Source organism: Cervus canadensis, chromosome 33 (genome assembly GCF_019320065.1).
Source record: "Cervus canadensis isolate Bull #8, Minnesota chromosome 33, ASM1932006v1, whole genome shotgun sequence".
In the NCBI taxonomy this organism is placed as follows: Eukaryota; Metazoa; Chordata; class Mammalia; order Artiodactyla; family Cervidae; genus Cervus; species Cervus canadensis.
The window spans coordinates 3,573,872-3,601,777 of NC_057418.1; the positions used below are offsets into that span (position 1 = coordinate 3,573,872).

Below are 27,906 nucleotides of genomic sequence, written 5' to 3' on the forward strand. Positions count from 1 at the left end.
ATTTTAGTTAATAGGGGAAGCAGAGCCACCACGCATAACCAAGAAGCTTATACTTTGTGGTACATTGAGTTAAGGCTACTATTTAAATTGTTTTCTCTGCCTTTTATACCTGCTAGAAATATGCTGACAGGGAAAGCTAACCTGAAATAAACCTACTGAGGATAACCTACAACGAGGAGAATCCCTTTTTTCACAGTTTTATCGTTTTATACTCTCTTTTCCCCTTTAGGGAAATGACTTGAGAATCAGCTCAGCCCAAGATGAGGTGTATCTGCAACCATCTGAAGAACATATTAATGTGTTGTCACTTAAAGAAGAATCATTTACCACATATGGTACAAATTTCCCAGTCAGTAGAAAGGAGTTTATGACGGTGCTTGTGAATTTGCAGAGAGTCCTCATACAGATCACATACAACTTTGGGATGGATGCCATCTTCAGGTAAATTCAGGAATTGCATCTCCCAGCTCTTAACACATTTGCCTTGGGGCAGACATGCAAGTGCTAAGTGACTGAAGATCCCTAAGGTTTGCCATCTTCAAATAATAGTTAATGATGGAGCACTGGTTTTCTGAAAAGTGTTTCTATTGATCTTTAAAATTTTACCTACCCAGGATGAATTTGTCTTAGTCCTTTTTCAGTATTGATGATTCTCAGTTCTGCCAGACCATGCAATAAAAATGATCCCTATACTGAGAAATGCGATACTGGAAAGAACAGTCTCCTTTATGATGACTCAAATAGTGGAAAAGTAAAGTGATATAATTCCAGGATACCCATATTCAGAAAGTGGTTTGCAAAATGTTTTCTTCCATTAATTCATTCCGTAAATTCTGACAATAGTATATGGTTGATAATGAGAGATACAAGTACCTTCATTTGAATAACCACAAGTTTTTTTTGTGAAACACTGTAATACTATAATGGCTGCATGATATCAAGGAAAATAAGACTAAGAATTCAATTAGCTCTATTGCTTATTATATGTGTGACCTTTGGCAAGTGGTTGGTCCTTATGGAAACTGGATTTCTTCAAATGTGGAGTGGAGATAATAGTGCCTACCTTTCAGGGTCATTGTGCAAAGTATATGTGATAATTATGTAAAGTGCTCATTACCTTGAACACTTTCAATGGACTATTCCTTTCTACTCTCTGTTTTGTTTCCTTAAAGAGAGAACTCCCCAACGTGAGCTAAACATGTCCATAAGAGGCACCCTAAAGGCTGCTTTCCATTAAAAAAAGAATGACTTACAAACTTCATGGCAATATTCTCCGCACGTGTGCCTTCTAAGTCGCTTCAGCTGTGTCTGACTTTTGCAGCCCCGTGGATTGTAGACCTCCAGGCTCCTGTGTCCATTTGATTCTCAAGCAAGGGTACTAGAGTGGGTTGCCATGCCCGCCCCCAGGGGACCTTCCAGACCCAGGGATCAAACCCAGCATCTCTTAGGTTTCCTGCATTGGCATGCAAGTTCTTTACCACTAATACCACCTGGCAAGCCCAATTTTGTCCTGAAGCAGCTTAAATTAGATGATCAAATGTGACCCCAAACCGACAGCTTGGCATACCCATCAGCACAGCAATGTCTCCAATGCTGGTTTATCTACAAGAGGGTTTTTTAATTGCTGTTGCTCCACACCCCCGCTTCATCTGCCTGTGCTGTCTAGTTTGTCTTTCACTTGTAGTATTTCAACTAAGTGTAATCATCATTACCATCTCCCTAAGGAGAGAATCACAGATTCAGAAACAGAACCACTGCCAAACAATGTGCCTCTTTTGCATAGTCAATGCTGCTAGAAGCTGGGTTAAAATGCCGTGAAGATGAGAAGCAGCACTTCGGAATTAATTATGTTTTTTCACATTTAGTAAACAGAGACTGTCATGATGTTTAACGAGTACAAAGAGATGAGTCCTCTGGATTTCAAAATAAATGACAAGCAAATTGACAAAAAGTGGCTGAGGGGTTTGTTTATTTTTGCCAGCCTTGCTTCTCAGACTAGTTAATCCAAAGCCTTTCTGCCTGATTCATGTGAGATAATTTTAGTGTCTACTCATCTTAAAATCACTGGCTTCATTTGAGCCTTCTGAGCTTTAAGCATACATGAGCAACATGTTCACAGAGCATGGCTGTGGGATCCGACGCAGGAACTAATCCATGTAAGTGATGCTGCTCTCTGCAATCTACATTACACAGGGCGCTATCGTTCAGGAGTCAAAGCCATGTTGTGTGTGAAACTCCTATCCACTCAGGTGAGCCACAAGCCAGCATGAATCTTGAGTCAGTAAGCTTGTTATATTTTATTTATCTCTCATCTATGAGTGGATTGAGTCCTATTTGTAAAACATCAGTTGAATTGATTTCAACTTGTCTTGCACAGTAGGCTTCCAACTTGGTATATGGCTTGTGTGTAAGCACAAGTAAATTGAAGCTATCACAACAGAAATTCATGTTTAGAATTATTTAAGGAGGATTTACTTCCATGGTAGTTCTCTCAGCAAATGGGCTTATGTTCCTCCTGATACAGAGGAACTGGAATTGAATAGTGGAAGGAGAATGGGGCGGCAGGTTAGAATTTTGACTTCTGTTTTCAAGTTAGCTGTTTAATAGTTGTGAACATAAGTGTTGTTTTAGATCTCTTTGGATTTCAGTCATCTCATCTGTAAAATGAGGTGGACGATTGCTTGTCAGTGTCAAAAAGTCACTGTGAGAATGGAATTAAAGCAAAAGTGCTTCACTCATGGCCAGTCAGCACCCAAATCTGAAGCATTTCCACCTGACCTGCACATTCTAGGAAGTACCATTTTCTCCAACTGCCCTTAAGACTTGAAGATATCTAGAATAAAGAACGGACTGGTATTTCAAAATTGAGACCATTTTTGCTGTTATTCTTTTCCACAGTACTGAGGGGCCCGTGTGATAAAATGAATTGATTTCCTTCTCATTGAACTCATTAATAAATGAAGATAAAAATGGAAAACTTTTCATTCTTCCTTTAAGAATGTAAGAGAAATCAACTTAACTGTGAATCTTTCTCCTTTAAATTCTCCAAACCTTAGTTTCAGTAGCAATCCTTGATATTTAACTTGATATTTTTCTTATCGCCTGTGAAAGTGAAAGTGTTAGTCATTCGGTCGTGTCCGACTCTTTGCGACCCTGTGGACTGTAAAGCGCCTGGTTCCTCTGTCCACGAAATTCTCCAATCAAGAATACTGGGGTGGGTAGCCATTTCCTTCTCCGGGGGATCTTCCCGACGCAGAGATTGAACTGGGTCTCTTGCATTGCAGGCAGATTCTTTATCATCTGAGCCACCAGGGAAGACCTTATACCCTATAGTAGACATTATAGTACAGTTCGTCAAACTTTTAATCTCCTTCTTTTGAAATATTGCATTTCCTTTGAGGGTAGATGTTATCATAGGTCTTGGTTTGGCCAATGAAATGTGAGCTGAAGTGGTGTATTATTTCTGTACTACTATCCCCACTCCCAACCCTAGAAAAGCATTGAATTGCCTGTAGGAGACTCTATGGAGCTTACACCGTTACCAGAACATAAAAACAGTCTGAAATATTGACAGCACGTGCAGGTCAGCTGCCCTGAAAGGTTACCCAGAACCGTAGAGGATTTTCCATGAGTAAACTTTTGTTTTTTGATAAGCCACTGAGAATTCAGTTGTTTGTTAGCCCAGCGTAACTGAGCCCATTGTGACTTTATTGTGATACAACCCATATATCTTTATTGTTTGAGAATAAATTTCTCCAAGGCTAGACATTTTCACATGACTTTTAAGAGTGTTCCCCCTCTCCCCCGTATCAAAAACATTACACAGAATTTATCTAATAAATTATCCAATAAATCATCTAGAAAAATCCATATAAACAAAGGAGTGTTTTGATGATTATAGAAATAGTGCAGATAGTATACTTTTTTTTTTGATAGTATACTTCTACCTTATGAAAGTAATAATCCAGGTAATCACATTTGAAGAAATTATCACAATGAAGGCTCTAATGATCTTAAAAAGATTTCTATAACTTGCTTTGGGGAAGAGGTTCAGCCAGGTTTTATACTAACATGTGCTTTTTTTCCCCATTGCCTTTCACTACCTCCCAAATCTATTCTGTAATATTGGATTTATTCAGTCTGCCAGCATTTACTGAGTGCCTTCCCTGTGTATTTGAATCTCAGCTTCCTCTTTTGTAAAATGGCAGAAGCACACCTAAGTTTCAAGATTGAATGCCCAGTGAGAAAACGGTGTATCTGAGACATCTGAGCTTCTGTCTGCTGAACAGTGGGAGACAGTGTTGGGCAACAGGCTAACCGTTGGTTTTTGGTTTCAGCCTGTGCTGCACAATATTTGCAGACAGTATTATATAGACAAAGCCCTTTACTTCTCTGAGCTTCGGGTTCTTCCTTTGTAAATGTGGGCAGAAACATGATCACCGCATTGGTTTCATTGATTTTTTAAAATATAATTTTATTTATTTCTTTATTTGGCTGTGCTGGGCCTTCGTTGATGTGCTGGCTTTTCCCCAGGTGCAGAGAGGAGGGCCACTCTCTAGTTTTGCGTGGGCTTCTCATTGCGGTGGCTTCTCTCGTGGAGCACAGGCTCTCGGGAGCACTGATTCGGTAGTTGCGGCGTGTGCTCGGTAGTAGTGGCTCTTCGCCTTTAGAGCACAGGCTCAATAGCTGTGTCACACGGGCCTAGATGCTCCACGGAATGTGGAATCTACCCAGACCAAGAGATCGTACCTGTGTCTCTATATTGGCAGAAATATTCTTCCCCACTAAGCCAGCAGGGAAGCCCTGTTTCATTGATACTTAAGGGAGATATGTCTCAAGTTCCCATTATAATGCACAGAAGTGATAATTATTATAATGCACACTCAGTACACAGTAATTATGATGTGGTAGTTCTAGGCTAAGGAAAGAGGGTTCAAAGATGGGTAAATGATCAGTGAATTCAAACAAGGTATAGTCCATTATCAAAGTCAGATGTATGTTTGTGGTATATATTAAGAGTGCAGTGGAAGTGAGCCCAATGCATATTGGTAGGACTAAGGAGAAAGAAATATGAATTCCCATATTAGCATTTAGTATATATTTGATGAATGGTTTGCAACAGTAGTAGATTCTGTTTGTTATTTCCCTTAGTTGGCATAAGACTGACAATGTTTGGGGGAAATGTCTAGCTCATACCAACATAGCTCACTCAGACACTGACTGAGTTTGTAAATGATTCTGTTGCCTTTTTAGGTATGAGATAAAAAATGATTAGATTTCATTAACTGAGTGGTACTTTGTGGAACTTTCACAAGACAGAGGCTAAAGGAAATTCTAAGTCATCATCTTGTGTTGCATCAAAAATGAAATAGAACAAAGCCCCTGAACAACAATAAAATCTTTATCTATAAAACTAAGATCATGTGATCTGGTCCCATCACTTCATGGCAAATAGATGGGGAAACAGTGGGAACAGTGTCAGACTTTATTTTTGGGGGGCTCCAAAATCACTGCAGATGGTGATTGCAGCCATGAAATTTTAAGATGCTTACTCCTTGGAAGGAAAGTTATGACCAACCTAGATAGCATATTAAAGAGCAGAGACATTACTTTGCCAGCAAAGGTCTGTCTAGTCAAGGCTATGGTTTTTCCAGTGGTCATGTATGGATGTGAGAGTCGGACTGTGAAGAACACTGAGCACCGAAGAATTGATGCTTTTGAACTGTGGTGTTGGAGAAGACTCTTGAGGATCCCTTGGACTGCAAGGAGATCCAACCAGTCCATCCTAAAGGAGATCAGTCCTGGGTGTTCATTGGAAGGACTGATGCTGAAGCTGAAACTCCAATACTTTGGCCACCTCATGCGAAAGTTGCCTCTTTGGAAAAGACCCTGATGCTGGGAGGGATTGGGGGCAGGAGGAGAAGGGGGCGACAGAGGATGAGATGGCTGGATGGCATCACCGACTCGATGGGCATGAGTTTGGGTAGACTCCGGGAGTTTTGATGGACAAGGAGGCCTGGCATTGGGGTCACAAAGAGTTGGACACAACTGAGCGACTGAACTGAACTGAACTGAACAAACCCAAAGTAACATTTATTTAGTAGAATTAAATGGAGGTCTTTCTATATTTAAAAAAAAAAGTGAATTAAAAAAATAATTATTTAAAAGGGTTTTAAGATCAAATGTCCTGTTATTTAAAAAATAATTTGGATTTTTTTTTTCCTGTTTTGTGAAGCATGATATATCTAACTCTGGTTGAAAATATAGTAAAAAAATATACAGAGCACTCCTTAAGTTGGTACCAGGGCAATGTTTCTTATATGATTCCAATATTTTCAATAATAGCTTATATAATTATGCCTTTGCTCTTCATCCATCATCTTATCTGTATTTCCCTTTCATAATAATTAGAAAGAAACGGCTAGAACATTTGACAAATCTTTGACAGTTTGTGCATCTCCAACAATACTTTATTACTACCAGCATTATGTATTTTAATGAATACAGCCTGTATCAAGAAAAGAAAATGACCATACTGAAAGGGGAAGAAGAATAAAATGCAGACGTCTTCAAGAGTAACACTAAAAACTATTAAACACATTAAAATCCCATTTAACAAATATCAGAACCTAATGAACATTGGGACTGCTCGGTGAATACTAATGTGGAATATTGCTGGGAAAGATGTTTGAGTGCTGAAATTTCTCATAGCTCAAAATGGTTACATAGATTAAGAAGAGGAACATCTGTTGTTTCAAAGACAAATGAAAGTTGGTAATTCACTGAAAATATTTTTGTTTTGTTCCATTTTAAATTGTTTCTTAATGTAGTCATTTACTTTCTTTCTATTCTAAAATGTTGCTTTACTACAGTCCACGCTTAGCTGCTTTGACTGAAGTGTCTAACTCTGCGACCCCATTTACTGTCGTCCACCAGGCTTCCCTGTCCATGAGATTTCCCAGGCAAAAATACTGGTGTGGGTTGCCTTTTCCTTCTCCTTGGATACTACAGTCCATAGGATCGCAAAGAGTCGAACATGACTGAAGCAACTTCAGTTTGGTTCATTTCAGTCACTCAGTTGTGTCTGACTCTTTGCGATCCCGTGGACTGCAGCACGCCAGGCTTACCTGTCCATCACCAACTCCCAGAGCTTATTCAAACTCAAGTCCATTGAGTCAGTGATGCCATCCAACCATCTCATCCTCTGTTGTCCCCTTTTCTTCCCACATTCAATCTTTCCCAGCATCAGGGTCTTTTCAGATGAATCAGTTCTTCACATCAGATGGTCAAAGTATCAGAGTTTTAGCTTCAGCACCAGTCCTTCCACTGAATATTCAGGACTGATTTCCTCTCGGATGGACTGCTTGGATCACCTTGCTCTCCAAGGGACTCTCAAGAGTCTTTTCCAAAACCACAGTTCAAAAGCATCAATTCTTTGGCACTTACCTTTCTTAATAGTCCAACTCTCACATCCATACATGACCACTGGAAAAACCAATGCTTTGAACAGACAGTTGGCACCACTTTATTGGTAAAGTGATGTCTCTGCTTCTTACTATGCTGCCTAGGTTGGTCATAACTTTTCTTCCAAGGAGCAAGCGTCTTTTAATTTCATGGCTGCAGTCACCATCTGCAGTGATTTTGGAGCCCCCCAAAATAAGGTCTGTCACTGTTTCCATTGTTTCCCCATCTATTTCCCATGAAGTGATGGGACCAGATGCCATGATCTTAGTTTTCTGAATGCTGAGTTTTAAGTCAACATTTTCACTCTCCTCTTTCACTTTCATCAAGAGGCTCTTTAGTTCTTCTTCGCTTTCTGCCATAAGTGTGGTATCATCTGCATATCTGAGGTTATTGATATTTCTCCTGGCAATCTTGATTCCAGCTTGTGCTTCATCCAGCCCAGCATTTCAAATGATGTACTCTGCATATAAGTTAAATAAGCAGGGTGACAATATATAACCTTGACGTACTTCTTTTCCTATTTGGAACCAGTCTGTTGTTCCATGTCCAGTTCTAACTGTTGCTTCCTGACCTGCATATAGATTTCTCAGGAGACAGGTCAGGTGGTCTGGTATTCCCATCTCTTGAAGAATTTTCCAGTTTGTTGTGATCCACACAGTCAAAGGCTTTGGCATAGTTAATAGAAGTAGATGTTTTTCTGGAATTCTCTCACTTTTTCAATGATCCAATGGATCCTGGCAATTTTGATCTCTGGTTCCTCTACCTTTTCTAAATCCAGCTTGAACATCTGGGAGTTCACGATTCACGTACTGTTGAAGCCTGGCTTAGAGAATTTTGAGCATTACTTTGCTAGTGTGTGAGATTAGTGCAATTGTGCATTATTTGAGCATTCTTTGGCATTACCTTTCTTTGGGATTGAAATGAAAACTGACCTTTTCCAGTCCTGTGGCCACTGCTGAGTTTTCCAAATTTGCTGGCATATTGAGTGCAGCACTTTCACAGCATCATCTTTTAGGATTCAAAATAGTTCAATTTAGCATGTGTGAATACTCTTTCTTAATTTTTTGTTTATTAATCTTATGTTGATTGTCTTGGAACTATATCTATATATAATTGACCAGGCTCCTGGTTAGTAAGCTGTGATAGTCTTTTATATGATAATCAACTAGTGTGCATGCATGCTAAGTCTCTTCCGTTGTGTCCTCTTTGAGACCCCATGGACTGTAGCCCACCAGGCTCCTCTGTCCATGGGATTCTCCAGGCAAGAGACTGGAGTGCTTTGGCAAGCCCTCCTCCAGGGGATCTTCTGTTTGTCTCTGGCATTGGCAGGTGGGTTCTTTGCACCACCTGGAAAGCCCAATGAACTAGTATTGTTGTTCAGCCGCTAAGTCGTGTCTGACTCTGTGACTCCATGAACTACAGCATGCCAGGCTTCCCTGTCCTTTCACTATCAACTAGTATAGTAATCATGAAATCATCTATTTCTGAAATTAAAGTGATCAGAAATGCAACTTTGTCATGTGACAGTCCATTAGTTGCAGGCAATTAGATGTCACAATAAATTCAGATGAGTTCTGGCCTTTGGCCTCAAGTCCTAATGCTAACAGCTTTCAATTTATCTTTTTTGTTAGATCAAATAAGTAATTTTTCTTTCATTTGTCTGATTTTATTCATCTAAATATGAATGTTAAACTTCATTGTACTGTTTTGGAGTATGTTACTCACTACTCGTCATGTAATTTCATTCCATTCCTCTATCCATTTATTTATTCATTTATGGTGTGTTTTTAGTCTTGTATCCATCCATTTATCCATCTGTCTCTTTGTCTACCCACTATTTGTCTATCCTCCTATCCATCCATAGATTCATCCATCCAATAAAAATGTGTTGGGTGTGTATTGAGGTGATCAGGCTAGGTTTAGAGATAACACATCAGAATCTCTTTTCTTAAGAACTAGCTTATAAACTCATTTTAACATAAACAAGTAGTATCTTTATTTTAGTAACTCTTGCAAGCCTTATGTTGTATTAAGAATCACCACATTTAGAAATTCCACTCCTAGTTATATACCCCAAAGAATTAAAAATGGGTACTCAAAAAGACGTATACACAAATGTTTATACCAGTATATTTACAATAGTCACAAAGAGTAAAAATAACCAAACATCCATCAACAGATGAATGGGTAAAGAAAATGTGGTATATTCATACCACCATGATAGAATATTGGGCTTCCCTGGTGGTTCAGACAGTAAAGTGTCTGCCTGCAATGCGGGAGACACGAGTTCAACCCCTGGGTTGGGAAGATCCCCTGGAGAAGGAAATGGCAACCCACTCCAGTACTCTTGCCTGGAAAATCCCATGGACGGAGAAGCCTGGTAGGCTACAGTCCATGGGGTCACAAAGAGTCGGACATGACTGAGCGACTTTAGAATATTACTACCATAAAAATAAATGAAATATTGATATGTGCTACAACATAGATGAACCTCGAAAACACTATGCTAACAGAGAGAAGTCAGACACAAAAAGTCATATATTATATATGCCCATTTGTATGAAATATCCAGAATAGGTAAATCCATGGAGACAGAAGCAGATTCACGGTTGACAGGAACTGAGGAAATGGTGGAATAGAGTGTGCCTGCTTGATAGACACAGGGTTTTATTGTGGAGGGGGAAAGGGGGGCTAGTGAAAATGTCTGGAACCAGAGATGGTGGTTGTACAACCCTGTGAATGTACTAAATGCCACCTTAAAGTGATTATGTTATGTGAAATTCATCTCAATTAAAAATAGTGCCAGTGACACTTTATATACAAGTTTATTTGGTGGGAGAAAAAGACTGAAAATTTGTTTAAATCTCTATGTAACCTGAATGCTGTAAAACAGTGATTTTTAATGCTTGCCAGTTTAGAACCTTCTGCCAAGCTGTCTTAACTGTGCCCCCAGAGAACTGTGCATCCAAAAAATGGTGTCAAATGAGTCAATCTGTAGGTAAATATAATTCACTTGTCTTTAGAGAATGCCAGCTAGCACCCAGCACCTATAGCATTTCCCATCCAAATGTTTGTTTTCTATGATTTCAAGATGATTTTCCTTTTCAGCTTCTCAATTATGTATTAACTTACACATGTTCCAAGGTATTATCAAGTCTTGCTATTGTTAGCGGCTCAGTCATATCCAACTCTTTACGATTCCATGGACTGTATCCCACCGGGCTCCTCTGTCCATGGAATTCTCCAGGCAAGAATACTGGAAGTGGGTTGTCATTTTCTTTTCCAGGGGATCTTCCTATAGATTATTCATGTAGTCATTTTGATTTGATTTCAACAGTCAATGTATGTTAATAAAATGCCTAGCATTTTATGACCACATACATGAGTTAGGTACTACATCAAGAACTTTGCATTCATTCTTTCATTTAATCCTTTAATCAATTCATTATGTATGGACTCTTGTATTATCTCTGATACATAGATGACAATTGAGACCTAGAGATTTTAAGTCATTTCTCCTAGGCTATGGGACTGGTAAATGTCAGAGACAGCATGTGAATCTTGATCTCTCTGGCTCTTGAGTTTGTGTTCTTAACTATGAAGATTTTGTATTTTCTTTAAAAAAAGAAAAAGTGAAAAGCCAATAAGACATCAATGACATTTATTTAAATTGTGAATGTATATTGGTTGCATGTTTTGGAAGAAATACATACACACAACGTACATATATACCAGTTTATGTAATGGCAGTTTCAATTTGGCCAAATCAGCGTTTTCTCAAAATACCGAGTGATACCAAATCTCTCTGCTAAAATCACCAGATCTGTACAGAAGTACCAATAAAATGAAACTCATAAATACAGAAAGCAGTGAATTTAATTTAGGCCTAAAACAATTTAGGAAAATAGATCTAACTAATATAACTGAACATTTGATAAAGTTTCACTTTTACCTATTAATATGCAGATTTATTTCTGAGAAAAGGCAACAAAAATAATTAGCTTCTTTCTTTTCCTTTGCTTCCATTTTTGTTTGAATTTAAAAGATTGGACTGAATATTGTGTCCCTCTGCTTTTCTAGTTTAATTATTAAAAATAAATCAGTCATATGAATATTTCCTGTTTTAAAATTTCCTTCAACTATGATGTTAAACTATCTCAAAAAAAATAAGGAAAACATATAGCCAAAAACCAAGAAATGTGCAAGAATGGTCTTATATCTTTTCAGCATTTGATTGTGGTACTGGTTGTGAGCACTTTTAACTGGGCTGACTTTGCCTGATATGATGAATGGCCAGAACTTCAAGTAATATTCATTTGCCTTCTTTCGCATCATAAACATGTGCTTATACTTGCATCATTGTTCCTGTACTATTCCTCAAGAGATGTAACACCTAGGAGCTTGTTTGCTTACTTACCATCTCTTTTTCCTTCTGCTCAGGCTGAGCTCTGTTGACCTTGAATCTGCAGTCCCCTATCCTACTGACGGAAGCTTTGCAACAGCTGTGGAAGTTTGTCAATGTCCACCCGGGTACACTGGCTCCTCCTGTGAAGTAAGTTTGCAAGAATATAGCTTCAGTGCATTCTAAGTTCTTTCAGCATTAACTATTAAACTATTCTAAAATGAATTTCGTTTTTTCATCAAGGATTACACAAGTGATAATGTCTTATTACTTGAAGAACTTCAATGTCTGCCAAAAGTCATGACTTTCAAATAGAGTGTTACTCATATGATGTCATCTTGAAATCATATTTTTCCTTATGACATAATAGCTAACAATCTGATGCTTTTGAAAGTTTTTGTTTTCTCGTTAATCTGTTGATAAAATGGGATGAATGATGGTGGAATACTATTTCAATATATTTCTCCTTCATTTCCACCTGAGTACTTGAGAGGAATTAAACACTATTTTTTTTCTTTTTCACTTTCTCCATTTTTTAATCCTATGTACCACATTCTTTCTCTACTTTATTCCTAAGAATACAACCAAGTCACAGTCATCTGAAGGACTCAGTCTTTAAAATGTCAAGAACATAATATACGGAAGAAATACCTTGATTCGGAAAATTTTCTACAGGTCTTTGATTTGTTTAGCACCTAAAGTTTGAGATATTTATTGTTGTCTCAGTATTCTAGATTCATGGTCCTTACTTAATATTGCAATGTGTCCTTCTAAGGTAATAATTTTTATTTACTTTTATGTATGTTTTAGGTAGTTTGAAAATTGATTTTACTTGAAATCTGCTCAAAAAATATAAGCACCATTTCCCTGATAGAGGGCATAGCTTGCATATAAATAGGAGCTTAAATTCTTTAAAAATGGTGCCTTTAAGGAATCATCTGAGTATACCAAGATGTTCCACTTCAGCACACTACCCCATTAAGCCATTTACAGAAATACCCCAGGCCTTGCTTTTCAGTTCTCTTGTATTCTAAAATAATGCTTGCTTCCAGAGGATACACAGGGCTTAGAGTCATACTCATGTCAGACGTGTTTTCTTTAACTGAGCTTGGATTCACCTATCTAAAATTAAAACTAAATGTAATTCGCCATCACTTTTTAAAAATTCATATAGAGAATACAAAAATAATAATGGAAATGAATTAGCTCTGTCAACCCAAATTTGATTTCACAGTATAAAATATATGCTGTATTTGATGAAACATATTCTTTGATTAAGAACCTAGCAGTTTTTATTTCAAACCAGAAAGCTCTCTTTGGCCCTCTAAGTTCTTATTTCAACTGAAATAAACTACTCTTATTATATTCTGGCTATCACACTTACTTCCACATTGGTGATTCTCAGTACTCTTCATCATCTTCTGTACAAATTTCAAATGCCCATTGAATCTAAAATTGTCTATATTAGAATTGTTTCATTGGCTATGCATTTTGTTTCTTCTTTTCTTTCACCAAAATATTTATTGAGAATCTTTGGTAAATTCTGCCCTAGATGCTGAGGGGATTATCAAGATTACATCACAATCCTTACTCTTAAGGAGCTAACAGTCTGTTTAGGAAGACAGAACACATACCTATGATAAATTGGATCACAGCCCTATAGAATTAAGGCACCAATAAGTGGTACAGAACATGAGTGCAATAATCTTTCAAAGATGTGATCAGTTCCAGTAGGGAGAGAGGTCACAGAAAATGTCCTGGGGTGGAAAATTCTCGACTTGGAGACTAAATAATGGTAACAATTAGGTAGGAAGAGAGAAGCAAGTGGGTGTGGAAAAGTCAGAACAAAGAAACAGAAGGATAAGAAAAGCTTCCTGTGCTTCTTACACAATAATGGATAAATAAAGTTACCTTGGAATCCATAAAAGAAATTAATCAAATCAGAAGACAAGGAACTCAAACTCTGGAGTTTCTCTCAGGCCTCTTCATTTCTTCTACTCTCTAATAATCCTTTCTTTTCTTTATTGAAGCTTCCGGTCGCTTAGCTTACTCTTATCTATCCATATCTTTTCCTGATTTCATTTGCTTTTTTACTGAGTTTGAAAGCACAGACATTCTAGCTTTGTTACCACTGATATTCCCAGATCCTTTAAGAGCTGAGTAAATTCCAAACACCATTGTTATTCTTGTTCAGTCCTAAGTTATATCTGACTCTTTGCGACCCCATGGACTGCAGCACACCAGGCTTCCCCTCACTGTCTCCTGGAGTTTGCTCAGATTCATGTCTGTTGAGTCCGTGATGCCATCCAACCATCTCAGCCTCTGTCACCCCCTTCTTCTCTTGCCCTCAATTTTTCCCAGCATCAGGGTCTTTTCCAGCGAGTTGGCTCTTCACATCAGGTAGCCTAAGTATTAACATCTTAATTCTAGCTTGCCTAAAACAGATTATATGATTCCATGATAAATCATTCTTTTCTGTTTTCTTTGGGGCCATAAATGTTGATTCAGAATTTTTTAATCATTTCTACCTTTTATAAATCCCTACACATTTTATTTTTCAAATATTTTCATACTTTCCTGGAATTGTCATAGTTCATTTCACTTAACAAGTGAGACAGATGAGGAAGTGAAAGCAAAGTTAGGTACTAAAAAAGTTTTTTAATTAAAATCTCAGCTTCCTCTTCTACATGATGGAAATATTAACTACTTCATAGAAGCTTTCATACTTTCATTTTAGCTAACAGGTATTGATGACCATGTATTTTGAGATGATTAAAACTCTTGATATGGATGGTAATATGATGAACAACACACATACAGTCTGTGACCTCAAGGACATTGTATTTGATGGTAGACTAGACAATATGCCAGAAAGAAAATTTAAATAAATGTGATAAATTCCATGAAGGCAACAAGCAGGGGGCCTTGATAGAGGTTCTGAGAACAGGTGTAGGAAGATTAGATGGAAGGGACTATATTATGAGAGGTTGTTGGGAAGACTGTCTAAGGTGGTAGCATTTCAACTGAGCTCTAGGGTCTTCTTAGGTAAAGGGAACCAATGAGGAGGTGAAACACAGTTTGGAATCTGCAAGGACCTGAAAGAAGGCATGTATGGCTGGAACTTAATAAGCAAGGGGAGCATAGCACAAGACATGCCTGGAGGAGCCAAACCATTCAGAGCTTTGCATGCATGATTAAAAATTTGTAGTAGTATTCTAAATGCAATGGAAGGAAAACTTTGCCACTCCTGCTGCCCAGTCATGTCGGACTCTCTGCAACCCCATGAACTAGGCCAACAGGCTCCTCTATCCATGAAGTTTTCCAGGCAAGAAGACTGGAGTGGGTTGCCATTTGATATGATACCATGATCTGAGTGAAATTTTTTGAAAAAAGTCATTATAACTACAGTGTGTAGAACATACTGTATATGGCAGGGATGGCAGGAAGTAAAATGGTTAATATGCTATTTTTTTAGAATGTAATGATGATAAAGGTTTGTTAGGATAATGGCAGAGGATGTGAAAAGACATGTTGTTTATTTTAAACAGATTTTGATAGTAGAACCAATCAGTCTTACTGATAGACATGCCACGGGAACATTGAAAGTAATAATGATTTTGAGAAAGAGTCAGATGTCGAGTCTGAGCAGTTGAATGTGGTGCCGTTTACTTAGCTGAGGAAAACTGAGGGAAGGTACACCTATGGTGGGGATGATAAAATCAACAATCCATTTTAGAAATATTAGGTTTGAAAGAGCTATGAAGTATATTGTCAACATGCAGTTAGAATATGTAGGTCTTGACCTCAGAATATCTGTGTGGTCTAGAGATATGTATTTGGAAGAAATCATCAACTAGACGGCTGAATAAAATTATCTGGGAGCAAGTGTGGAGGAAAAAAGAGGAAATGACTAAGCCCCCAAGAGCTCCTGACCATGAGAAGTGATTTGAACCAGAGGAGATAGCAAAGAGATGGGCAGGAACCCGGGACATCATGAAAACTGTGAGAAGAGGGCTTTTGAGGGAGATAGGAATCAACTAAACCATAGCTTGATGAGAGATCAAATAAAATGTTAATCGTAGAATTGTTCATTTGATTTGGTTCCCTGGAATTCGGTGGCATGGACAAGAGCAGTTTTAATCCAGTGACTATGGCACAAGACAGATGAGGATGGAGTGAACCATTGAAGGGAAATGAGAAAGAAAAGATATTTTAGAGCCGTCTTACCTAAAAGCAAAAATAGGTAGGCAATTGAAAGTTACGGGATATTAAAAGAGTATTTTTGTCTTTTTTTCTGTTAGCTAATTTTTTACAGAAATACAAGTCATATTTTTGAGCTGATAGTAATGATCTAACAGAAAGGAAAGCTATTATTGATGCAGCACAGAGTGGGTATATTGGGAAAAGAATTACAAGTGGACTGATAATCCTTTGAGAGTATGAGGAATTCTGCATGCCTCATCCCCATTTTTCCAGAGGGAAATATGTCTAATGGAACTATGGGCTTATGCTTGTGTACTTGGTAGTAGAAAGATAGTTTCCACTGCCTTCAATATTCTCTGTGACTAATGAGATAAAATCACTGGCTAAGAGAGAGGTATAAAGAGTTAGGAAATTTAAAGAGGATGCAGGATAAGTAATGTATTTGCAGATATATATGTGTGTGTATATATATATACCTTGTTATATATATATATGTGTGTGTGTATATATATATATATACCTTATATATTATATATATACCTGTATATAATATATATATATATCTCATTAATGACAATCCTATGCATATTTTTCCTCAAAACGGTAAACCAGTTCTCTCCCTATTATCAACACCCTTAACTTCTACTCCCTTCTGAATATATAGCTTCACCAGTTTTTAGAAATATATATTACATTATAAAATCTATTCTATAATGAGTCTAGGGTGACAACATTTTTAATGAGGAAAAATTATTAGAAAGGGTTAGAAAATTGGCACCTTCTTTTCTCTACTGCCCAAATTAAGAAGAAAGTTGCTTTTGTTTTCCTTTAGGATATGAAGTATCAGATCATCCTTTTTTTATGTCTTTGCTATCGATGTTCAAATTTAAGAATCCTCCTATCCTGAGGCAGAAGGAACATTTCCAACAACACACAGCACAATTCTATGTTCTTTATTACCTCAGTGGTTTCTCCCTTGTTTCTACTCTCAGCTAGGAAAAAAAAAGGCCTTTTCATGATATACTGTGTTGTAGTTAACCATCCAGAAATATAGTAAATAACCGACAAGATGCAGTTTTAACTTGAGGGAGATCATAAGCTCCTACAGGGCAGCAGTGTTTACCCCCTTTATTTTGTACCCCGTCCAGTTGATAGTGACCCCCGCAGAAGGGATACTTACACATGACAGTGAACTGAAACCCAGCACTGACACACAGATGCACTGTGACCCAAATACCCCTTTTCTAATCAGAAGTCTATTTTTGTATGAGAAAGTGTTTTACACTTTAAAAAGGAATGATGGATATAACTAGAGTTCTAGGAGAATAAAACCATAAAATAAAATATCTAAGGAATGTATGGTAAATAAATCATAAACTATTTTGTGTAAATTTGAGAAAGTATAATAGGATGGAAGAAGTTGAGAATGAGAACTATAAATTATATATGTGTAGAAGTCAGCCATGTAGGTGATCAAATGTAAGAGTGAGTGCTACCTTTTTTCCAGATGATTGCAAAGATTTTCTGAAAGTGACAGAGTTAAGGGCAGTTTGCATGTGAGAGAGGGAAGACATTCCAGAGAATCTACAATCCTTGGACAGGACATTAAATGCTCTAGGAGGCTAAGGTTCTGAAGAGTCCATTTATGTTGGCTGCTTCTTTTCAATACTTTTTCTTCCGTTTTCTTGTCTGTGCTTTTTACTTTGAGACTGTCATGGTTCAATTCTTTATATCTCTGCTTTATTTTGCTATTTCAGAAGAGTCATCAAGTTAATGCTTCCTCTAATCCCATACCTGCCAATAACACTAAGGTCAGTACGAAGCCCCAGGTCAGGAGGAATAGCTCTGTAGCCATGTCTCCATAATGGCAACGCTTTGACATGCACATTTCCTGGGTTTGCTACCTAAATATGTTTCTTTATCGGCTAAAGACAAAAGTAAGCTTTAAAAATAAAAATCCCTGAGACTAACTTGAGACCATGTTTTCCTTTCAGTCTTGTTGGCCTAGGCACAGACGAGTTAATGGCACTATTTTTGGTGGCGTCTGTGAGCCCTGTCAATGCTTCGGCCACGCGGAATCCTGTGATGATACCACGGGAGAGTGCCTGGTGAGTGCGTACTCCACGGGGGATGCTGACGGGCAGGGCTGACATCAGCTCATAAGCCCTGCAACTCGGCTACTACCTTTGGGACCATAAGCACTTGAGTCAAGAAGGGATTTGACGGCGATCTTTGTATTGAACTGAGTTGGAAGCTGAGAAGTTCTTTCATATGTGGTCTCCCTGACTAAGAAGCATTAGGAAGTGTTTACTCACATTATTCTAAGGATTGAGTTAAGATCAGATATATCATAATAAAACATAACTAATGACAAGGATACATATCTGCCACAAATATATATGGTTTCAGTCCCTTACATAATTCTACCCCAAAATTGACTGCGTTTCTGTAACAGGAAATGATTTGTAACCCCATAATATGAAAAGTATAAAATATAACCTCTGTAATAGGCATAATTACACTTTTTTTTCACTTTGAAAATGAGGGCATACTACATTCTTTTTTATTGGAAAATTTCAGCATTTAACTAAATTCAAAACATTGTGTGTATATTAAAAATAATAAATGTGTGCAATACATATTCACCAGAGCTGCTTACTCCTTCTACTATTAAGTCAATACTGTAACCAGAAAAAAAGCCCTGTACAGGGTGAAGCGCTTTCCATCCTGCTAAGAAGCTTTTGGATTGGAGATTACGCTGAATAGACCATTCTGTTTAACTCAAGGGCATGTTAGTTTTATATTGTCTGACATGACATGAAGCTTGAAACAACACTTCTCATTTCATTAATCTTGCAGAAACACAATTTGAAATGGTGCCAATTTAGGAGGATATCATATTCTCATTTCCCTGCAGAATTTAAGACAGTCTCTGTTATCAGGATTTCTTAATGTTCTCTCTTTCTCTTGCTCATTCTTCCCCCTCCCCTACCCTTTTTCTTCCATTTAAAAGCTTCTGGGAAAAATCCAAAATGAAAATTCAGGGCTTTTGTTTCAATTTGATTTGACATTTAGTTTTATTGATGCTCTTTCTGTTTTCTCTATAGAAGACTTTGTTTAATTGCATTTCAGGGTAAAGCATGATAGCCTTAATTTGTGGATCAGTAGATTTTTCAAATGGCATTGTTATGAACAGAAAGACTAAGTGATTTTCATTTTAATTATACAATAAGTCTTTTAAAATGTACTTTGGGAAAAATATTGAGTTACCTTTAAACCTTTCACTAAAGTACAAGAGGAAATAGTCAGCCCAAAACATATATAGATTTGTTTTACTTAAACCTAAAAAGACAAAAATTAATATTTCATGATAGCAGACTCATAATGCTTCTAATAGCAAATATTTCAGGCTGCATTCATTAAGATTAAGTCTAAAATCATGCTGTTAGTCCATTTGCTTATAGGATATTTCTAAGAATGAAAGCCCATTGTTTTAGAGTAAGATAGTTTCATCCAGCATAATTTTGGGGGGGAAGAAGTGAGGGGAATCAATGATTATCTAGGGTCTTCTACTAATGAACTTTAGTTTATTGACTTTGTTTCATGGACAAGGAGATAGGAGGCTACTTCAAATAAGCAAGGAATCTTAGGGAAGCAACAGAGACCTTAATGATTGACCTTAATGACCTTAATCTGGCATGTTTTCTGAATTTTCCATTGTAGCTGATAAATAGATAATCATGTAAGATATATTCTGGAGACTTCCAAATGCTCTTTATCAGTCGTGCCCTACTCTTAGTGACCCCGTGGACTTCAGGTTCCTCCATCCATGGGATTTGCCAGGCAAGAGTACTGGAGTGGGTTGCCATTGCCTTCTCCGATCTGAAATGATACTGATAACTAAATGCTGCTGTCCCAATTTGAGCATATTAATTCTAACATGATCCACAAAGATAAAAATATTTAAGTGCTGCACATCCCCAAGAAAAAGTGGAAATTGTTCAAGGAGGAGCCACTCAGCAGTGGACCTGAAGAGGCTGCTGCCAGCAAGAGCAGTGGCTCAAAGAAAAAGAAAAAGCTCCAAAAGCTATCCCAGGAAAGTTAGAATGGACATCTTCCTAGTGGGACATAACTTACAGAGGTATTCCCCATCCCATCCCCTAGAGCCCAATACAAATAAAAACAAATTTAAAAAAAAAAAAAAAAAAAGCAATCTTACAGTTCAGTTGCTCTGCATTTTAACTTCTTTTTAAAAAAATTATTTATGCTTTCCATCCTAGCATTAAACAGAAAAATTTTGAAACTTTTCCAGATAAGCTACATTTTAGTTAGTTTGGCTTTGAAATCTAATTAGAAATAAATTGAAATATTTTTTGATATCAGACCAAAATCCAGATCTCTTTTATAGTGTGGACCTATATTGAAAGGTTAGTTTGACTCGCAGTACTTTTGAAGTGACCTAAGAAACAGTCAAGTCACATGGGAAGATTGCATACTTGCTCCTTGTCACTGTTCTTGTGATAAGTGATGTGAACAGATATTTGGAGAGCACTTTGGAACAGGATACTTATAAGAATCATCAGCCCATCAGAGTGAAACTTTCATCTTTTTTTCAGTTTGAGTTTCCATTGTATTGCTGTCTATTACTGTTTTACGGTTTCAATTACAAAAACAGTGGAGTTTTAAGATTAATTTTATTATTTCCATTCACTGACATATGACTTTAAGAAATGCAAGAATTATGTTATTTTTCTTCCAAATTAGTAAAGCAAAGCAGGGTCTCTGGGTTGTACAAGATCTTCAGCTGAGTTTTAGAAAAACCATTTTCAACATGGTTAAAACATAATCAGTTTTATGATCTTGTTTTTTAAAGCCCCTAAATCTTTGAAGATATAATTTTGATTGTGGCAGTATAACAATATACAAAGAATATTGAAATAAACATAGTATTTTTTTTACTAAGAGCCAACTTTAGTTAAACTTGAAAACTGAAAGGAACTAATATGAAGATGAAATCAAAGAGAAAAGCCTTTCATCAGATTGATCCATGTCTGGCAACTTCCAACCAGATGTGCTGTTATTTAGACAAGTGTTGATAATAAAGTTAACATCTTTGCTACTTTGATAGAAGGTTGATAAACAAATTTGAGAATTTTAAGTACCTTAAGGAAAAACCTATTTTCAAGTATTAACAGATACTAAAGAATCACCTATTCACTTGTAGTGTAAACTGTCATAGGATTTCAGAACTTGAAAGCTTCATACATTATGGGCTTCAGCTCTCACATCTTACAGAATGTAAGCAATTGATTCAGAGTTAAATTATTGGATTTTCATTTCATATCTTCTATTCAGTAAAGAATCTGTCCCTCTCCCCAAGGAATTTGACCAACTGTTTTCTGAAATGTTATTTATGTGGTTTTAAATTAAATATATTTATTAAATGTAATTAAAATAGAACTTAAAATATACTGGAATAAATAATAACTCAGAACTTTCATTAAGTCAAACTGGCTCTCCCATTGGTCATCAAGGTTAATAAATTTTTACTTTATGCTTAAAATGAATTCATATTTTGGCTGTTAGCTATTTCCTCTACATATTTGGTTATTGATGATAAAACTAAAGGTTTTACACTCCAAACTCTGATGAACTCTTTTGAAATGAGAAAAAATGGAATTTTCTATGCTTGTAAAATTAAAAATATATTTCAGTCACAATAAATCTATGTTGTGTGATATTTAATAGGCATTATATACATTTTATTGTATTATGGGAGTTTGAAGAAGTTATGTCTACACAATGCCAAAACATCATATAAATTGATCAGATTGTGCTATTGAAAACTTTATAGACAATTTCATTCATTAACTGATTGTTCACCTTCACCAGTCTTGATGAATTTTGTGAACACTAAGTTGATAAGTCTACTTTAGTTAATATGAAGAAATCAAGATATGTTACTTTATTTTGATTTTTTTATTTTTAAAAAGTACATGGTTCCAGAAAATACTAATTGATGGAAAATACTATTTTATTTTAAAAACCAATGTCTGAGGGAAATTGTTATATGCCTTGTGGTTTTATTGTTTATTAGTATACATTTAAAAGTTTCTCAGTCTTCCCATCTTTTAATCATGAGTCAAGCAAGGCCCTCACAACTGTAATACATCAGTGCATTTTCCACATCATCAGAGCATACTGAGGTCCAAATTAATCTCAGACATAGGAGGGCTATAGTCGCAGAGGATTTGTGTGATTAGCCACAGTTCTCATTAAATCAGCAGTTTTAAGTTGAACAATTAATTTTTACCTAAATCAGGTACAATTTCCATTAAACATATGTCATTTAGACTCTGTGTAGAGTTACTACGCATACTCATACATATTTCTTTAAGAAAAAAAGAAAAACCAAAAGATACATAATGAAAAAACTTTATAGTGAATTTCAGTCATCTTTTTGTTAAGTATGCATATGCTGAAAGTAGCATGTAGTTTATAAGCTAGATATTAAATTAACTTTCAATGCTATTTCGCAGCTGTAAAATTGACCATTTTATGTGGGAAATTACTCTTCCTGGCGGGGAACAGACTAATGATGCTGTAGACCTATTTTTGGTAATGCGTTGATGCTAGAGACTGGAATAATAAACTCTGATGTGCACTTCTTCCTCAGAATTGTCAGGATCACACTGCTGGCCCATATTGCAATAAATGTCTTCCTGGTTTCTATGGTGACCCTACGAAAGGAACATCTGACGACTGTCAGCCCTGTGCCTGTCCACTCAATAGCCCGTCCAATAAGTGAGTAACAAACTTACCTCTTTCCAGAGTTGGGAATCTGGTTCTGCAAATGTATTTTTGATACAGAATTTACCCTTTCTCTTGTCATACATAAATAAATAATAAAGATGTGCATAAATTTCTCAGGAAGATAATATGAATTTTTCTAAATATAAAATATTTAAAGTCATGGCCGTTTATTCCATGAAATTTTTAATGTTTTTAGCTCTAGTTTTGGGGATTTAGTATCTAAGAGACAGAACTCAAATAGAATTTCTAAACCAACTCCAAAGAACAGACATATATTATACAAACTTAGACACGTACCCACAGACACACACACACACACACGCACACACACACACCCCTTCATACTGTATTAAAAAATACTACTAATAAAATGCTGCTTATTTGGGTCCCAGTCACACACTATTTGTAAATCTTAGGCAAGTCATAAATCCCTCAAAAAGGTAAAATAAGAAATAAATCTAGTGGACCTTTAAGCAACAGTTTTATCCCTTAGTTACTGCATGGTTTATCATATTGTCATATTGTCATATAATATCATGTTGTATATATATGTTTATCTTATTGAAATAGTTTAATGGTATTATAAATTATAAAATATTGAAATATGGGTGACCACATCATTAAAAGTTTAATGCAAACTTCATACAATTTTTCTATTCATCCAGATATATTTGTTTTTTAAAAAATTTTCTGCTTGTTCATCTGAAACAATAACTTTGTGTAGCAGAGTTTTTAAAGTATATATTTTGTCTGATCTTCCCTTCACCTTTTAGGGGAACACATTATTTCAGATGCTGTAACTCACTTTCCCCTCAGGGGCAACCATCCCATAAGCAAATATGTAAGCAAGACCCTGAAACCAAAAATCTCTTTTTATTTTAATTAAGCATATTAATTATAATAATAATCAGTACTTTTTATTAATAAAAATTGTAAGTAACTGTAGCTTTAAATCAAATTTTTAAAAATTTTCTTAAAGGTTAGCTTAGTGCTTAATAAAATTCATATTTTTGTGTGTAATTTTCATCTATTTCTGAATGCTGTAGTAATCCTTGAAGAGCAAAAGTTTTTCATGATGATTACATGTTACATGTTAAAAAGTTACAGCTTTTTAATGTGAAAGTGTTACCAAGTTGGTCATATTTTGCAGTCTTCTCCACAATATTCCTAATAAAAATGATCTTTTATTGCTAGAGTCCATGAATACTACAATTCTGTCATTGAATTTAAAAGTTATCTTAGGAACTATGCTTCCTGCACTTCAGCCACGTGAAATCCTTTTCCTCTTCCCTGGCAACATCCCTCCATCAGAATTTCCATCTTAGTCATTGGAAAAGAAAAGAAGAACTAAGATTTAATGAAAGCAGACTACTACATTCTAGGCATTGTACTTGGCATTGTTTTACACCCACTTATTAAACTGTTTCTGAAGGTTAAATAATGCCAAATATAATACCTGACCCTATACCTAGAATGTAGTAGTCTGCTTTCATTAATTATTAAGAAAGGAGTTTTCAGGTGGGAAAAGAGCATTATAGTGCCAGTTTCTGGAACTGGAATTCCTTGATTTAAATGCTGAATTTCATTCTTCCTAGCCATATGACTCTGGGAAAGTTACTTACAGTCTCTGTGCCTCAATTCTCTTGTCATAATTAGGACCCTCTCAGAGGGTTGTGAGAATTACATAAATTGAAATGCACCAAGCACCTAAAACCATGATTGAACATGGTAAGCGTAATACTGAGACTGATCATTTATTAAGTAAGTTACTGTCATAAAATATTAAAGTATCAGAGTTGAAATTTTAAGTTTAAAGTCATGTGCTTTCCATTCCCCTACAGTCTTACATTAAGAGCTTCTTTAAAAAAACACTGCATTATAAGCAATAACATTAAGAGACTTAAATGGGAAATGGGGTAATGTATATTAGTGATCAGCATATTTTCAGAATTTAGGGTGTGTGCCTGGATGGTTACTAAACTGAAGATCTTTTGGCAACCAGGGATGTCAGAGAAGAGGAAGAAAGCTAAAAGGAAATCTGGAAAATAATGAGTACGTTAGACATCCATGACACAAATCTTGCTCTCTGGTGTACTTGTGAAGGGTTACATCAAGCAATGGAGAACGTACTCACTCACTTCAGTGGAATTTTCCAGAACCATCCAATTTACACAAAACTTTGAGGAAAACAAAGGGATGGCATCTGGTTACTCATCTGCATTGCATTCCTTCTCAACCAAAATATCAGTGGCATTAGCATTTGCTGTCAGTTCAGCAGAGCTGGCCATTCATAGTACCACATGAATCCTAGCCTAAAACATTTGCAGAATTATATAATCAAGTGAATATAAAGACCATATGAATTTATCCTCAAATTGGACTGGTATTATTATAAATATGGATGAGCCATGAGGGAGAGAACTTTGCTTGGGTAATTATAGGCATTCATGACCCATCCTTCTCTGTTCACTGTGCTTCTACTTTAAAATGGATTCTAATTGTGCTCCTGAAAGAAGAAAGTCAGCAAGCATTAAAACACCATCCATCATCTGTCAGTGATAAAAAGAATTGAGGTTCCAGTATCCAGTGATAAAATGTTCCTAAGTATGGTATTCCAGTTTGGTATATTGTGCAGATCTTGATTCTTTAAGGGAAAGCTCAGTAATAACAGTAACAAAATATTTAAAGATCCTTTCATTTAAGATGCTTTCATTTACATTAAATAATTGTTAAATTATTAGGTTATAATTTTATCCTTACAAGTAGAATTGGCAGTAGAGTGCAAAAACCTATTTAAATGCCAGCTTTAAATGTAGCATTTTTAGAGGGAATTATACCCAATACTTGTAATAACCTAGAGCGGGATATAGTCTGCAAAAAACCTGTATCACTTTTCTGTACACCCAGAACTAACAACAGTATTGAAAATCAACTACAATAGAAAGGTGGCTTTCTTTTAAGTAAAAGAAGGCACAGTAACAATTTACTTTGTTTAAAAATTAAATTTACAGGTATTGGGTTTTTTAAGTTTACCACAATTTTACCACAATGCAGAATTCAGCTGCACAACTGTGATGAGACAAAATTTTATTTTAATCTAATAACCTGAATTTGTATTCACTAAATAATGGGATATTTTTTTTTGAAAAGTCATTATTCTTATAATCTGAGTTAGAAACTCTGAGGAATAAATTGACCAGTCACATATTATCCAGGAGATGTGATCTGAATGTTCACAGACTATTTAGGAAGAAAAAAAAAATCAACTAAAGGTTGCTGCAACCTTCATCTAGAAGTGTAAGGCTTAGTGATAGTTTTGCCTTGTGATTTATCTATTTAATCCCTGGTCATAAATCTTATAGATCACAAGCATTTTGGCTCCAAATTTCTTAGATAATATTGCAAAATAAATCAAATGTGTAGGGAGATAAAGATAGATTGGTATAATTATTATGATGTATGAATACAGACAAGCATATAATATTTAAATTATACATATATATCACTTTATCAGCTATTTACAGTGTCCACTGTTTGCTTAGCCATCTCATCTTGGTGATGTATATATTCCAGCTATAGATTGTAACTAGGTAGTGATATTTATCTCGAGAGAAGCAAATAAAATTGTAAACATTTCAAATGTTTATATTCTTTTAATTCTGGCATCACATAACATAGATTAAATACGATATGAAAGAGACACATGACTATCCTTGAACACTTAGAATATGTGTGTTATCCAATAAAATTAAAGATATTCTTGGCACAAAGCTGAACAGAGAGTAGGCTCTTAATAAGTTCTGTATACTTATCATTGTGAATACTACTTCTTTGTGTGCATCAGAAGTACTAAACTTTAAATTTTTGAGAGAATTGACCACTTTTAGAGTTGACTTTGGGGCTCATCCTAGAGGCCACATTGAATTATAGTTGTTAAGTTCAGTTCTCTTCAGTCGCTCTGTCGTGTCCGACTCTTTGCAACACCATGAACCACAGCACGCAGGCCTCCCTGTCCATCAAAACTCCCGGAGTTTACCCAAACTCATGTCCATCAAGTCGGTGATGCCATCTAACCATCTCATCCTCTGTTGTCCCCTTCTTCTCCTGCCCTCAATCTTTCCCAGCATTAGGGTCTTTTCAAATGAGTCAGCTCTTCTCATGAGGTGGCCAAAGTGCTGGAGTTTCAGCTTCCGCATCAGTCCTTCCAATGAACACCCAGGACTGATCTCCTTTAGGATGGACTGGTTGGATCTCCTTGCAGTCCAAGGGACTCTCAAGAGTCTTCTCCAAACCACAGTTCAAAAGCATCAATTCTGCGGCACTCAGCTTTTTTTATAGCCCAACTCTCACATCCATACATGACTACTGGAAAACCATAGCCTTGACAGACAGACCTTTGTTGACAAATATATATCTCTGCTTTCAATATGCTGTCTAGATTGGTCTAACTTTCTTTCGAGGAGTAAGCGCGTAAATTCATGGCTGCAGTCACCATCTGCAGTGATTTGGAGCCCAAAAATAAAGTCTGCCACTGTTTCACTGTTCCTCATCTATTTCCATGAGTGACAGGCAGAGCCATGATTCTAGCTTTCTGAATGTTGAGCTTAGCCAACTTTTTCACTCTCCTCTTTTGCTTTCATCAAGAGCTCATTACTTCTTCTTTACTTTCTGCCATAAGGGTGGTGTCATCCATATCTGAGGTTATTGATATTTCTCCCGGCAATCTTGATTCCAGCTTGTGCTTCATACAGCCCAACGTTTCTCATGATGTACTCTGCATATAAGTTAAATAAGCAGGGTGACAATATACAGCCTTGACATACTCCTTTTCCTATTTGGAACCAGTCTGTTGTTCCATGTCCAGTTCTAACTGTTGCTTCCTGACCTGCATACAGGTTTCTCAAGAGGCAGGTCAGGTGGTCTGGTATTCCCATCTGTTTCAGGATTTTCCGCGGTTTATTGTGATCCACACAGTCAAAGGCTTTGGCATAGACAATAAAGCAGAAATAGCTATTTTTCTGGAA

The 27,906-nt window shown here is 36.4% G+C and overlaps 1 protein-coding gene across 7 annotated transcripts in view; it reads left to right on the top strand.

Annotated features, from left to right (window-relative positions):
- Positions 1-27,906, top strand: part of LAMA2 (laminin subunit alpha 2) — a 693,967-nt gene that overhangs the window by 398,116 nt on the left and 267,945 nt on the right. For all 7 annotated transcript variants that reach the window (XM_043457137.1, XM_043457138.1, XM_043457134.1 and 4 more), the window contains 4 exons: positions 230-441; positions 11,905-12,016; positions 18,064-18,177; positions 22,746-22,873. In XM_043457137.1, coding sequence (XP_043313072.1) covers positions 230-441; positions 11,905-12,016; positions 18,064-18,177; positions 22,746-22,873 — 566 coding nt within the window. The remainder of the gene's footprint in view (positions 1-229; positions 442-11,904; positions 12,017-18,063; positions 18,178-22,745; positions 22,874-27,906) is intronic.